This window comes from Eucyclogobius newberryi, unplaced genomic scaffold (assembly GCF_026437365.1).
Source record: "Eucyclogobius newberryi isolate DKJ021-1_F unplaced genomic scaffold, fEucNew1.0.hap1 SCAF_112, whole genome shotgun sequence".
NCBI lineage: Eukaryota > Metazoa > Chordata > Actinopteri > Gobiiformes > Gobiidae > Eucyclogobius > Eucyclogobius newberryi.
Genome location: NW_027315738.1, coordinates 153,217 through 166,308, shown reverse-complemented (window position 1 = coordinate 166,308; position 13,092 = coordinate 153,217). Strand labels below are relative to the sequence as shown.

Genomic DNA, 13,092 nt, shown 5'->3' with positions numbered 1-13,092 from the left:
GTCTGTGCAGTCCAGATGACGATTATCAAAATACCACTATAATGTTTTTTTTTATTGTTGACTAGTCATGATTACAATGTACAATTAATTATTTCTCTGCATGTAGTTAAATGGTTAAAAGTGTTTCCCTCCAAATGTTGTGCAGCTCTATCAAATTTGGCACATGAACAATGACTAAAACATTATTTCACTAATTTACTTTTCAGTTGTGTCATTTGCTTAGAAACTCATTACAGTCACACCACTTTTGTGATTTTGACTCATAGACATAAACTTAGCCTATGTCCTATTAAAACTATTATAGTGTTTTGTTGGCAAAAATGAAAGTTTTTATTTAATTAAACACGGATCGAGACTAAAAAGAAAAAGACTTCAATATAAAGTCACTTTTGTCTCATTTGTACGTCAGATTTGTCGATATTAAAATTCATTGCAAAAATTAGTCATTTTATAGATATCTGTTTTTTGGGTCTTTTTTGTTGTTTTGCTGCAGTCATATCCACAGTTATCCATCTATCTTTTCAACCGTTGGAGTTCCACATCCGAGACACAGTGTTTCAAAGTCAAACAGAATGCCTTTATCGAAGCCTCATTAATCTCAGTCTAGTATTAAGGATTCAAACAAACATTTTCAAGTCATCGTGCGTGTTCCGTTGCTCCTCATTGTTTATCACATTATTCTTTCACTGATTTCCCCTTTTCTTCTCGTCCCCGTCTTCAGGCTCCCGGATCGCTTGACACCTCGATGACTTCTACTTCTCACTGGACGACTTCCAATCGCTATCAGCCCGAAGCGTAACCGATAAAACGACATGCTCCCGTGGATTCTCTAGCCGCTTTTTCCCCCCCCGTCTGATAGTCGCTTTTCGCTCTCCACACCGCCATGCGCCCATCACTCGCCACTGCGGTCCTGCCCCCCCGGACCCGCACGACGCACAACGCCCCGAACCTCTCGGTGGGGGGCCGCGAACACCTGTCCGCCCCGAGGAGACGCAGCCCCCACCTCCGCCACACCCTGAGCCCCGAGAACCTGCGGACTCTGACCGAGCGGGGGGCGACCGCAGCGGCCGTGGACAACGCGTCGGTGGTGAGCGCACCTATCGGACTCACGCGGGCCAACAGCGACACGGACCTGGTCACGTCGCAGAGTCGGTCCTCGCTGACGGCGTCCACGCTCGAGTTCACGCTGAACCGAGGGCAGAACCTGGTCATCTCCTGGGACATCAAGGAGGAGGTGGACGCCACGGACTGGATCGGACTCTACCACATCGGTGAGATACATGCTCGTGCCATAGGCTCAGCCATAACGCACGGTGTTATATCGCGATTATTCTGCACGTGCGGCTGCTGGTTTTACTCACACTTTGCGTAGAGAGGCAGATGGAGATTGCAGCTAATTGGGATCGGTAGAGATGCTTTAACACGGATCCGTTAATCATCTCTGCAGTGGCTAAACACACAGAAAAAGACTGTGAGGAGTGAAATCAGAACTCATCGACCACTGAAATACGCTGAAAAAGTTAGTACAATTATTATAGATCCCTCCATTAAAGGTCCCATATCATGTAAAATCAACTTTTCAGAACTTTTAACCTTCTTACAGTGCTATTGGTGCCTTGTATATGTGCCCAAAGGGTTTTTTGAGTGATTATTGCAGTCTTTAGCTAGAGAACAGTCTCTTTCCTTCTCCTCGGATGAGCAGACAGACGGGGGCTACCCATACGTAACTCAACCGGATATTTACGCAGCATGTGGTTTCATCCCATCCTCCAGGAAGCACTCTGTACCCAGCATACATTCTGCATAAACTTTGTCTGGAATGAGTGTCCCTAGTGTGATGTCACTTCCTGTCATTTTCTACAGATTTTTCAACGTTTTCTCCACAAATACCTGCTTGATTGGTGTAAAACTATAATTTATATGTACAGCAGGTATAAATACACCAAGTAAAGTCAAAATTTGAAAATTGTAAAAACCTGTCAGAGGCACTTTAATCCGCCTGTCAATCACAGCCTTTTTTATATCAGGGAGACAGGATTTGATTCCAGAGCAAAACGTCTTTGTAAAGTTTTGCCAAAGCGCATGGTCCCGGCTGGTCAGGCCAACACGTGGTTATATATCATTTTCTATCTAGTTGAAGATACAAATTGCTATTCTCACACTCGACAAAACAGTTTTAATCCAGTATTTGAGTAGGACTCAAATACTGGATACAGGAGTATCCTGAATGTCAGACAGCAGAAACGTGTTAAAACATGTCTTTAAACGTAAGAAAGATCAATTGAAACGTTTGAGTGTTTTTTGTAAATAAATAGTTTTAAGTACAGTACAGTTCAAACATTTGAAGGAAATCGATTCTTTGCAATCTAAAATAAACAGCTTCAGCGGCCAAACGACTGCGCAGAAGCTGATTCTGTCTTACAGTATCCTCCGGCTCTATCTTTAACCACGCTCTCGTATCTGAGGCTAAGTTTATCCGGGAGGTTGTGTCTCAAAGTGAACCCTGAAACCGGAGCCTTTTACGCAGCGCTGAAGGCTGAGTTGGCCCCGGTGTTCGATAACACACAGCCCATCACAAACCAGCGGCGGCAGGAGAAACTGTGCTCTCTCCAATAACACGCGCCGGTCCTGCTTAGCGCCACACTTTAACGCTGCGGGGAGCGATACGTCCACCTGGCCAGCAAACTGTCAATCACCGCGAAAAGTAATAGTCAAATAGACCGGCATCCATCAAAATATCTCCAAATGTATTGATTACTTCATTCTCTGTAACGAGGCGGACAAAGAGAAGCCACAAAGGAGCCGTATTTGCTGGTAATCAATGCTGTGAAAAGAACTGCTTTGATCAGGTCTAAAGATGTGTTTTGCTGTCTCACAGGAGTTGTTTGTGCTTTCACCATAGCAACAGGGTCCCCGGGTTTGAGTCTCGGTGTGATGAGACTTGCGGTGTGAGCGGTTGCTGCTGTGTGAGGGTTTTGTCATGTCTGTGCTTCAAATGAGGTTTTGAACATTGTCTGTTTGTGTAAAGTTATCTAAATGTCACATACTCGGCTTTGATTTTGATCCCTCAAGTCATTAAATAAAGTAAATAAATAATGCCTGTCCACACACTGTTTCTCGCACAGCATTTCTGTAAGAGTTGTGAATTTACAAAGTCACAAGAGTCTTGAACGTCTCATACATTAGTGTCATTCAGACACTGGAAGAACAATCACATCAAACAAACCAAAACAAACCAAAACAAACACGGTCGACACACATAATCAGGTAAATTTGATCAGAAATACAGACCATATTGTTTTTTTTTTAAAACATGCTCAAGTAAACGCATCAGAGGATGGAAAAGGTGTCTGGATTGAACCGTTCTCTGTGCTTGCTCCGCTGTTGAGACGCTTTGGGTAATCAGCAGAGGCATTCATGTGAACAATACCACTTTTCCCGTTCTCTTTCAGCGAGAGGTCCCAGACTGATTATGTGTATATTCTGAATCAAGAGTGCTTTACATATCACTCTGGCTTCTGCAGGGTGCAGTATTTTTAGCTCCTCAGAACAAGGACTAAACCATCTGCATAAGTTACTGAGTCTGTGTCACAGAGGAGCCAGTGGGGCCCGTGCCAGTCAGGACAGGGTCACTGTTTATTGATTATGGAGCTGCAGGACTCCATCACCTGCCTCAGGGTCTAATACCCAAGAGGGGCTCACACTTTCCTTGACTAAGCAGACATTCAATGATAAGCAGGCTGCCCTCCCCCTCAGCACTGCACACTTTGGTGAAAATGCTACGCACAGCGGATTCCCCCTCCTCGATTTAACTCAGGAAGTTTCTGCCCGTCCTCTGGCTGAAAGGTTGTGCTATTTTGGGAAACGGATTTCTCTGATTAAAGGCAAACTTGTATTTTGGAGTCAGCAGAGTAAACAGACTGTGGATGTATTGAAAGAAAGTTACATCCTGTTTACTGGGCGTGTGCTGTTAGGAAAATGGTTGAAATATTTCTTCCATGTGTTCATTGTTAATTGTTTATTCTTCCTGAATCAAAGTCTTGTGACAAAAAGAAGTTTGACACATTGAGCTGCAAGTTTAGCCTTCTATGTTTTTATGACATCCAAATATCCAGGAAAAAAAGTACAACATCTTGGTCTAAAGAAGAAACATAACTGGTCTAAATCCAGGCTACATCAATAATAAAATAGGAAGAATGCAGAGGAATTCCAGAGAGTTTCAAAACTTCCGCATTGTAAATTGTGGATAGATTGTGTAATTAGCCAAATTAACCCTTTGAGGCTGCTGCAGTTTCAGATTTTAAACCCCCTGATGATGTCTTGCCCTGGAAATGTCTGTGTAAAGTCGAGGTTAAACTGCTTAGCCACTCGTCACCCGCAAGTCTAAACAACACAAGACGGAAAAAGCCATTTAAATCACAATTAAACCGCCTAAAATAGCAATGAAAGCTCCTGGAAGTATCTTTGGAAATATTCCGGGATTAAAAAGAATGAAAACACGTCCCTGACCGGTCCCAATCGTCCGCTTTGGGTTCCAGATGAAACCAGTCCGTCGAACGTGTGGGACTGTAAGAACCGAGGGGTCAATGGCACGCAGAAAGGACAGATCGTTTGGAGACTGGAAGCCGGACCGTACTTCATGGAGCGTGAGTAAAACAGCCACGGTTTAGTATTAATACACAAAGTATAAAGTTGTGATGGCGCAGTAGCATGGCACACTTGCACTTTATTGTCAAAGACTCAAGACTTGACTAAAGTCCATATTGAAGCGCTACAGTTGATGATTAGATTTAAATTATACTTTCAGTGTTTCATTTTTCAAGAACAAACTGGAACATTTTTAGTAGTTTTTAGTTAAATGGTACCACAAGAATTTTACTTTTACTTGAGTCATTTCTTTTACTTTTACTCACGTATCAACTTCTGGCACCACTGACTAACCCTAAGTCATGACTGAGCTTGAATAATTATTTAGTCTTCGTCTTTGTTCATGCTTTATTAAAGGACAGTCTAGTGCTGTTTTATTATGTTTTATTATATTTTATTACTAAGTTACTACAGTAAAATTATCTATTTTAGATCCAGAAGCTCTGGATCCAAAATTATTGTTATAATCTTTACATTACCATATCACAATGTTGTCAACATTATTGAATTGTTTTTTAGTTTTTAATGTGAAATCACCAGATGCAAAATGGACCATGGACTGACTTGGACTTGCCTATGTTTGAATTGGACTTGGACTTGACTTGGACTTGAGTTGGTTTTGACTTGGTCTTGACTGGAACTTGACTTGGACTTGACATGGACTTAACTTGTACTTACCTGTGTTTGACTTGGACTTGACTTGGACTTGACTTGGACTTGACATGGACTTAACTTGGACTTACCTGTGTTTGACTTGGTCTTGACTTGGACTTGACTTGGACTTGACATGGACTTAACTTGGACTTACCTGTGTTTGACTTGGTCTTGACTTGGACTTGACTTGGACTTGACATGGACTTAACTTGGACTTACCTGTGTTTGACTTGGTCTTGACTTGGACTTGACTTGGACTTGACATGGACTTAACTTGGACTTACCTGTGTTTGACTTGGTCTTGACTTGGACTTGACTTGGACTTGACATGGACTTAACTTGGACTTACCTGTGTTTGACTTGGACTTGACCCTTGACCCTTCCTTTACCCTCATGTCACGTGACGTTCCTCTCCTCACTCGCTGACCTTCTTCTTCTTCTGTTGTGTCGTTTCCGTAGCCGAGACAAAGATCTGTTTTAAATACTACCACGGCGTCAGCGGAGCCCTGAGAGCCACGACCCCCTGCATCGCCGTCAAGAACCCGTCCGTGCCCGCTTTTGTACGCATCGACTGCACCTTCAAAATGACTCAAATTATGAATGAAAACTATTGTGTGACTGAATCTAAATCCCATTTGCATTGTCGGGCGAATAACATTCTTTTAAATCCTTTCAGGTGGAAGGTTTGGCCGAGCAGGTGGGCATAGAACACCCCCGGAAGTTAATCAGCTTCACTTTGACAGGTAAAAGGAACAAATGTAACAATCAGAGTTGTAAGTTATAATATGGGATGAGGTCTCCGCTAACGTTTGGACCTTCTCGCTCCAGACCTTCGAGCCACGGGTCTGAAAAAGGGCATGTTTTTTAACCCGGACCCGTATTTGAAAATGTCCATCCATCCGGGAAAGAGAAGCGTGTTCCCCGTCTTCAGCCACCACGGGCAGGAGCGGCGGTCGGCCATAATCGCCAACACCACCAACCCGGTGTGGCACGGCGAGGTAACGGGCTCATCGCACAGACACGCAACGTTATTGTCCAGGAAGTCAGGGTTTTATGTTTTAAAAGTGCTTAATAACAGCAGATTTTCATGTTTTCTGCGCTGAATTTGAGTAAAACATTATAGGTAATACTTTATAATTTACTACACCTAATTAGCCTTAATAAAGCATGAACAAGAACTTAATTCCCCTTAAAAAACAGGTTTCGATCTCAGTTGGTTTTTGGGTTTTTCATAATGAACAAATGCTTTATTAAGAATGATTCAGGCTTAGTTACTACTTAATTAACACAAAGGTAAAAGTAGCAGGTATGTGTAATTTCTACTCCATAAAATGTTTGAACTGGGCTGAAAAGTAGAAAGCACTTTTTATATGTTTTGAGGGTTTATTTTTTAGCACATTTATGGTGAGATTCTGCATAAAGGTCTTGAGTTCAAGCCTCAGCTTTGAGCAAACAAAAATATACACATCGGATTCACTAGAAAATAGGAAATTGATTGGAATTGCTACTATTTTAATTGCAACAGTTTAGGCTTTAATAGTTAACATCTGTATGAAATACTTTTACTTTTTTATTCTTTAAGTATATATCTTTAAATGGGGAGCTCAAAACATTTACTTTTATAGGCTACTTTTACCATTACTTGAGCCATTTCTTTAACTTTTACTTAAGTAACAAGTTATATCGCCACTTCTTCTTCTTCTTCTTAATAAACTATTTGTTCATTATTTATTCTTATTAAGTCTTTTTTCATGCTTTATTAAGGGACATTCTGGTCTAGTTGGTGCTGTTTTATTACTATGTTACCACAGCAAAGTCGTGTATTTTAGATCCAGAAGCTCATCACATTGTCATCTTTGTCTGGTTTTACAGAAATACACATTCGTGGCTCTTATGACGGACATTTTATACATTGAAGTGAAAGACAAATTTGCCAAAAGTCGACCGATCATCAAGCGCTTCCTGGGCCAGCTCACTATCCCCGTGCAGCGACTCATCGAGAAGATACCAGGGTATGTGACGCCGACGTCTGATGAAAAGTACTGGATTGTATTGTACTGCGATAACGTGACTTCTTCGCAGAGTTCAACCCGTGACGTTCCCTCTGTGCCGGCGCTTGCCCACGGAACATGTGAGCGGTCAACTGCAGTTCAAAGTGGAGCTCACCACAACAGGTCTGGACCATATCCCTCTTGTTGGCGCGCTTGTTTATGAAAAAAAGGGCAAGAATCAGAAAAGTTAGAATGAATCAAATGTTTAATCCCTGTCAGTACAATTCTAATACGATCAACAGAGCGCTTACCAAATGTGTCCCTATCGAATGTGACGCTTTCCCTGCTCTGCTCGTACATTTATAACATTTTGATATAGGGCGTAATATAAAGGTCTGTACTTTTCCAGTTTCGCACAGAGATGTTCTTGAGCTCGTCTGCAGCTTCTTATCTATGAATGTGGTCTGTGTGAGGCCCCTTCACAGTTTCAGCACAACTTGACTGAATGTTTAATACAATCTAGAAAATAATAATAATAATAATAATAATAATAACTTTTATTTATATAGCGCTTTTCAGTGACCCAAAGACGCTGAACATAATAAAAAAGGGGGGGGTATTTACAGACAGGGGGGACAACACGTACAATACACATTAATATACAGATAAAATGAACAAGACAGAAGAAGTAGAGAGAAAAAGATGGGGATGTAACAGGGGGTAGAAGTGTAGGCAATGGGGTAGAGGAGGCTAGGGGTAGGGGAGGTCATAGGCTTGGGTGAAGAGGTATGTTTTTAGGCGGGATTTGAATGTTGTGAGTGAGGGAGAGTGGCGGACAGGTTGGGGGAGGGAGTTCCAGAGTCGGGGTGCTGTTCGGGAGAATGCTCTGTCGCCAAAAGTTTTGAGTCGGGATGTTGGTGCAGTCAGGGTGAGAGAGGAGGAGGATCGGAGAGCTCGGGTGGGGCGGTGGGGGATGAGGAGGTCAGACAGGTAGGGGGGGGCAAGGTGGTGAAGAGCTTTGAAGGTGAGGAGGAGTATTTTAAAGTTTATGCGCTGCTTGATGGGGAGCCAGTGGAGAGAGCGGAGAACGGGAGTGATGTGATCACGGGACCGGGTGTGGGTGAGGAGGCGGGCAGCGGAGTTTTGGACCATTTGGAGTCTATGGAGGGAATGGGAGGAGATGCCAGTGAGGAGGGAGTTGCAGTAGTCGAGGCGGGAGGAGATGAAGGCATGGATGAGGGATTCAGTAGCGGGGAGGGTGAGGCAGTGTCGGATTTTGGCGATGCGGCGGAGGTGGAAGTATGAGGTCTTGACAATGTGGCTGACATGGGGAGTGAAGGAGAGGGTGGGGTCCATGATGACACCGAGATTGCGTACCAGGGTAGAGGGGGTGATGGTCGAGGTGTCGATGCTGAGTGAAAAGGGACCAGTTTTATTGAGAGTGGATTTGGTGCCAATGAGGAGGAGCTCTGTTTTGTCACTGTTCAGTTTGAGGAAGTTGAGAGTGAGCCATGATTTTATTGTAGAGATGCAGGTTTCAATGTGGCTGAGGGGAGGGTTTTGGGTGGATTTGGTGGTGAGGTATATCTGGGTGTCGTCAGCGTAGCAGTGAAAGTCCAGGTTGAGTTGGCGGAGGATGTGACCAAGGGGGAAGATGTAGCAGATGAAGAGGAGGGGGCCGAGGACTGAGCCCTGGGGGACCCCCTGCGTTACTGGGGAGAGGGTGGATGAGTGACCGGAGAGGGAAATGAACTCTTGCCTGTTGGTGAGGTAGGATGTGAGCCAGTCAAGTGCAGAGCCCTCAACACCCAGTTGGCGCAGCCTTTGTAGGAGGATGGAATGGTTTATAGTGTCAAAGGCTGCGCTGAGGTCTAGTAGTAACAGGATGTTGAGGGCCCCGGAGTCTGCAGAGGTGAGGAGATCGTTGAGTACTTTGACCAGGGCTGTTTCAGTGCTGTGAAGTGGGCGGAAGCCAGATTGGAGGGGTTCATAGAGGTTGTTTGACTGGAGGTGGGTAGTTGGTATTCCCTTATTATATCAAAGTACAGTTTTAATACAATCCAATAAAGTTAATATATTTGGTATTCCTTTCACTCTTAACCTGTTTAGGGCTAAAATTAGAGTTGCATGTTATGTTTACAGAGAAGGATTTTGTTCAGAGAGAAGACATTTGAGAGAAAATTGAAATTGAAACTGATAAACTAATGCAATTTTATTTTTAGATTAACTGTATAATATACAGTTAATCTAAAAATAAAATTGCATTAGTTTATCAGTTTCAAATAACATACAGTATAACAAAAAAGATACACTACCTAAACAGGCAGGAAAAGGCCAAAAAGCAAAAAGTACTTGAATAAATTAAATTACCACTTTATAATAACCACACCTTAATTTACTATTATAAAGCATGATTCAGGCTTAGTAACTACTTAGTTAAGGTTAGGGCTCGGTAAAGAGTTAATATTAGTTAAGTAGTTACTAAGCCTGAATCATTCTAAACAAAGTATTTGTTCACTATGAATTGAATCTTTGTTCATGCTTTACTAAGGCAGGAATACATGTAGTAATTGTGTGATTGTAGCTGTGTATTATTCAAAATTACTCTCACACAAACAATTTTCAATACAATCATTTAAAACAAAATGTAATGAAATATCAAAGACTTCTTTGAAACTTTTCATTTGACATTTCTGATTTGTCGTCATGCGCCTGATATGAAATTGCCTCCACATATTGCTTTGGAACCACACAATCACAATTTAGACACTGACGAATCTCTGAATTTCAGAACACATTGTAGAGGTCTAAACTACAGATCTAAAACGGCAGGCCAGGACCACCAGACTCAACCGCTTCCGTCATGAAGCCGCAGACCAGCTCTGACACGTTTCCCACCAACTTAGAAGCACTTTATACATTAAGAGTGTGAAAAGAGGTGGTGGAGCGATGGATTTGACACAACAATATATTATACTATTTTAATGCTGCCAATAACCAGGACGTGATGAGACTGAAACTAAATAAACTGAACTGAAGTTTGTGCCTTAAACTCCCGTTGCTTCTTGTCCAGGCGCGTCTCCGGAGTCCATCATTGGTTCTTCGGCTTTTAACGGCGCTCCCGGAACACCGTCCGACGATGAGGACCTGCCTCATCACCTTCCCGGAGTCTCCTCGATCGCTCTGTCCCCGACGGGCTCCCAGGGCTCTCAGGGGCCGTGGGACAGCGGCGGGGCCTCAGCTTATCCCGAAAAGGACACATCCCTCCTGGGGGCCGTGGGCAGATTCATGCCATCAGAACGTTTGTCCACGGCGGAAGTTTTGCAGCGATCGTTTGGCGAAGGATTGGACGCCATCGAAGCACCAAAAGGTCAGTTTCTCCACTTTTGCAATCGAGTAAATGTACAGAGAATGTGCTTCTGCGCCGTTATTCTTGCATTGTTTATGATCATTTTCATTCTGCACACGTCAATGTATTTTTGGAAATTATTTTGTTGAAAGATTTTAAACTTTTTAAAAATCTTTCAAATCAATAGATGTTTTTTATGCACTCAAAATCATAATTACTAACATGTAAAAAGTATGATTCTGGTTTCTGTATTTGAACTTTTTAACACATAAATTTCACTCAATATTTGACTCCTCTCTTGATTTTTGTATCACACTTTTTTCTATTTGCTATTAGATTTTAGAGCTGTCAGAGCAATAAAGCTGCAATGATTAACTGAACAATCATGACTAATCGACTATAAAAAAAAAACTAAAAATCATTGTCATATTTTTATAGTTGTAATCTCTCTAAATTAAAAAAAACCTGTTATAACAGTAGCATTATTAATCCAAAATATTTTTAAAAAGTAGAAAAAGTTAAACGATTTCAGATTTTCATCAATAATACACTTTATTTGTTAATATTCTCCATCTAGAAGCCTTCAGTCAGCATTATTTAACCTTTATTTGGTTGAAAATGCATTTGAAAAGTCAACAAACAGAAATAATCAATAAACTAGTCAAATAATCGGAAAAATAATTGCAGACTCTACTGTAACCTGCCAGATCCATAAAGTTATATCTTATGTTCTGTATCTTAGGTCCAGGGGAGAGACCGTTGGGTGCCGCTTCGCCCAAACTGCATTCCAGTTTCCCCACGCACACCCGACTTAGCGCCATGCTGCACATCGACTCTGACGAGGACGAGGAGCGATCCGGGGCTAACGATATACCGCCCGTCCCGCTGTCGCCTCTGCTGCTGAACGGGGTCCCACCTGGAGTTACGATCCCAGAGGAGGAAGACCCTTTCCCGGACGTGGAATCGGACCAGCTGGAGGTCTCAATCTCCCTCGACGGGGCGCTGAGTCCCAAGATAATCGTAGGCGGTAGAAGCCCCATGCTGGAGACCGTCCAGGACCTCGATGGGGGACTCGGGGGTCTCGACATCGACGACGCGCTCGACGCAGACGTGTTTTCGGAAGCGGAGGAGGGGCCCTTCGCGGAGGCGGTGTCCCAGAATGCGTCGCAACTGGGCGCGGAGGCACATGGGGAGGTGCGAGGAGCGGTGGAGGACCAGTCTTCAGAGATGGACTCCATGGAAACGGCGCAGCAAACCGTGTTCTCGACGTCGGAGAGCTGTCCGGTAACTCTGACCACGGCTGCGGTGAGGATGATTCACACACAATACATACATTAAATAAATAAATAAACAAATAAATTAAAAAATAATAATAATAAATAATAATAATAATAATACATTAAAAAACAAACAATAAATAAACAATACATTTAACATTTAAAATAAAAAAATACAAATAAAAAATAAGTAAGTAAGTAAGTAAGTAAGTAAGTAAATTAAATTAAATTAAATTAAATTAAATTAAATTAAATTAACAACATAGAATAAATAAACAATTCTTTCTTTCTTGCTTTCTTTATTATGAAAATACATAAAACGAATGAAAAAAATGAATTTAGAAAAGTGAGGCATCGAAAGAAAAGTTAAGGAAAAACAAAGTTCTAAATAAAAAAAACAAATTTGTCCATTTTCGCGTCCAAATGTGAATGGAACGATCCAGCTTACACATTTTGGGACAGTGCGGTTCAGCAGAGAACCAAAACACAAACATTTGTATAACATTAACAACATGTCCAATGTGTTTGTAATTTAGATAAAATGAATAAACTACTATTGTTATTAGAAATGACAGCTTTGGATTTGGGGACACAGATGGGAAATGTTTATTCATTTTAAAATCTAATTCTTACTTAAATCGTTCCTGTTTTATTGCTTTATTAAACATTCGCTGCAGCTTTGTCAGACCTGTTAAAACTACATAGTACATATTTCAATCATGAGTTTGCACGTATAGTTTTTGTAATGGAAGTCATTACACCCGGTCTAAAGACTGCAGTGGTCCGCATTTAGTTTGAAACACTTTTGACTCGTTAGATAGATGATAAGGCGTCACAAACTGCCCTTTGCAAAACCCACTGGGATGTTTGAGATTTGACCCATGGAGGCTACTGTACTTTGTCATTGCAGTGGAGTTTGAGAAAGTAAAACAAGAGCGAACAGCTGCGTCAGCTACAATTAAAAACAGGACTTTGTATTGAAACGTTTCATCATTTGAGCAAATTTGGTTTTGTTAGAAGAGTTATGATAAGTTGCATTTGCTTAATCGAAGTGTAGTTCCTGCTTATGTGTATCAATAATCAAACAAATCGGACATAAATCAAAGATACTTAAAAGAGCTATGTTTTGTGTGATTTTTACTGTCTTTCCTAACGTAGGCGTATGTCCTTATAA

At 41.9% G+C, this 13,092-nt stretch overlaps 1 protein-coding gene across 1 annotated transcript in view; it reads left to right on the top strand.

Annotated features, from left to right (window-relative positions):
- Positions 1–849: 849 nt before the first annotated feature.
- hecw2a (HECT, C2 and WW domain containing E3 ubiquitin protein ligase 2a) overlaps positions 850–13,092 on the top strand; it is a 48,803-nt gene continuing 36,560 nt past the window's right edge. The window contains exons 1-9 of the mRNA XM_072440177.1: positions 850–1,271; positions 4,539–4,646; positions 5,761–5,861; positions 5,978–6,044; positions 6,130–6,299; positions 7,174–7,313; positions 7,384–7,475; positions 10,366–10,662; positions 11,384–11,946. Of these exons, the coding sequence (XP_072296278.1) occupies positions 884–1,271; positions 4,539–4,646; positions 5,761–5,861; positions 5,978–6,044; positions 6,130–6,299; positions 7,174–7,313; positions 7,384–7,475; positions 10,366–10,662; positions 11,384–11,946 (1,926 nt within the window). The 5' untranslated portion in view covers positions 850–883. The remainder of the gene's footprint in view (positions 1,272–4,538; positions 4,647–5,760; positions 5,862–5,977; positions 6,045–6,129; positions 6,300–7,173; positions 7,314–7,383; positions 7,476–10,365; positions 10,663–11,383; positions 11,947–13,092) is intronic.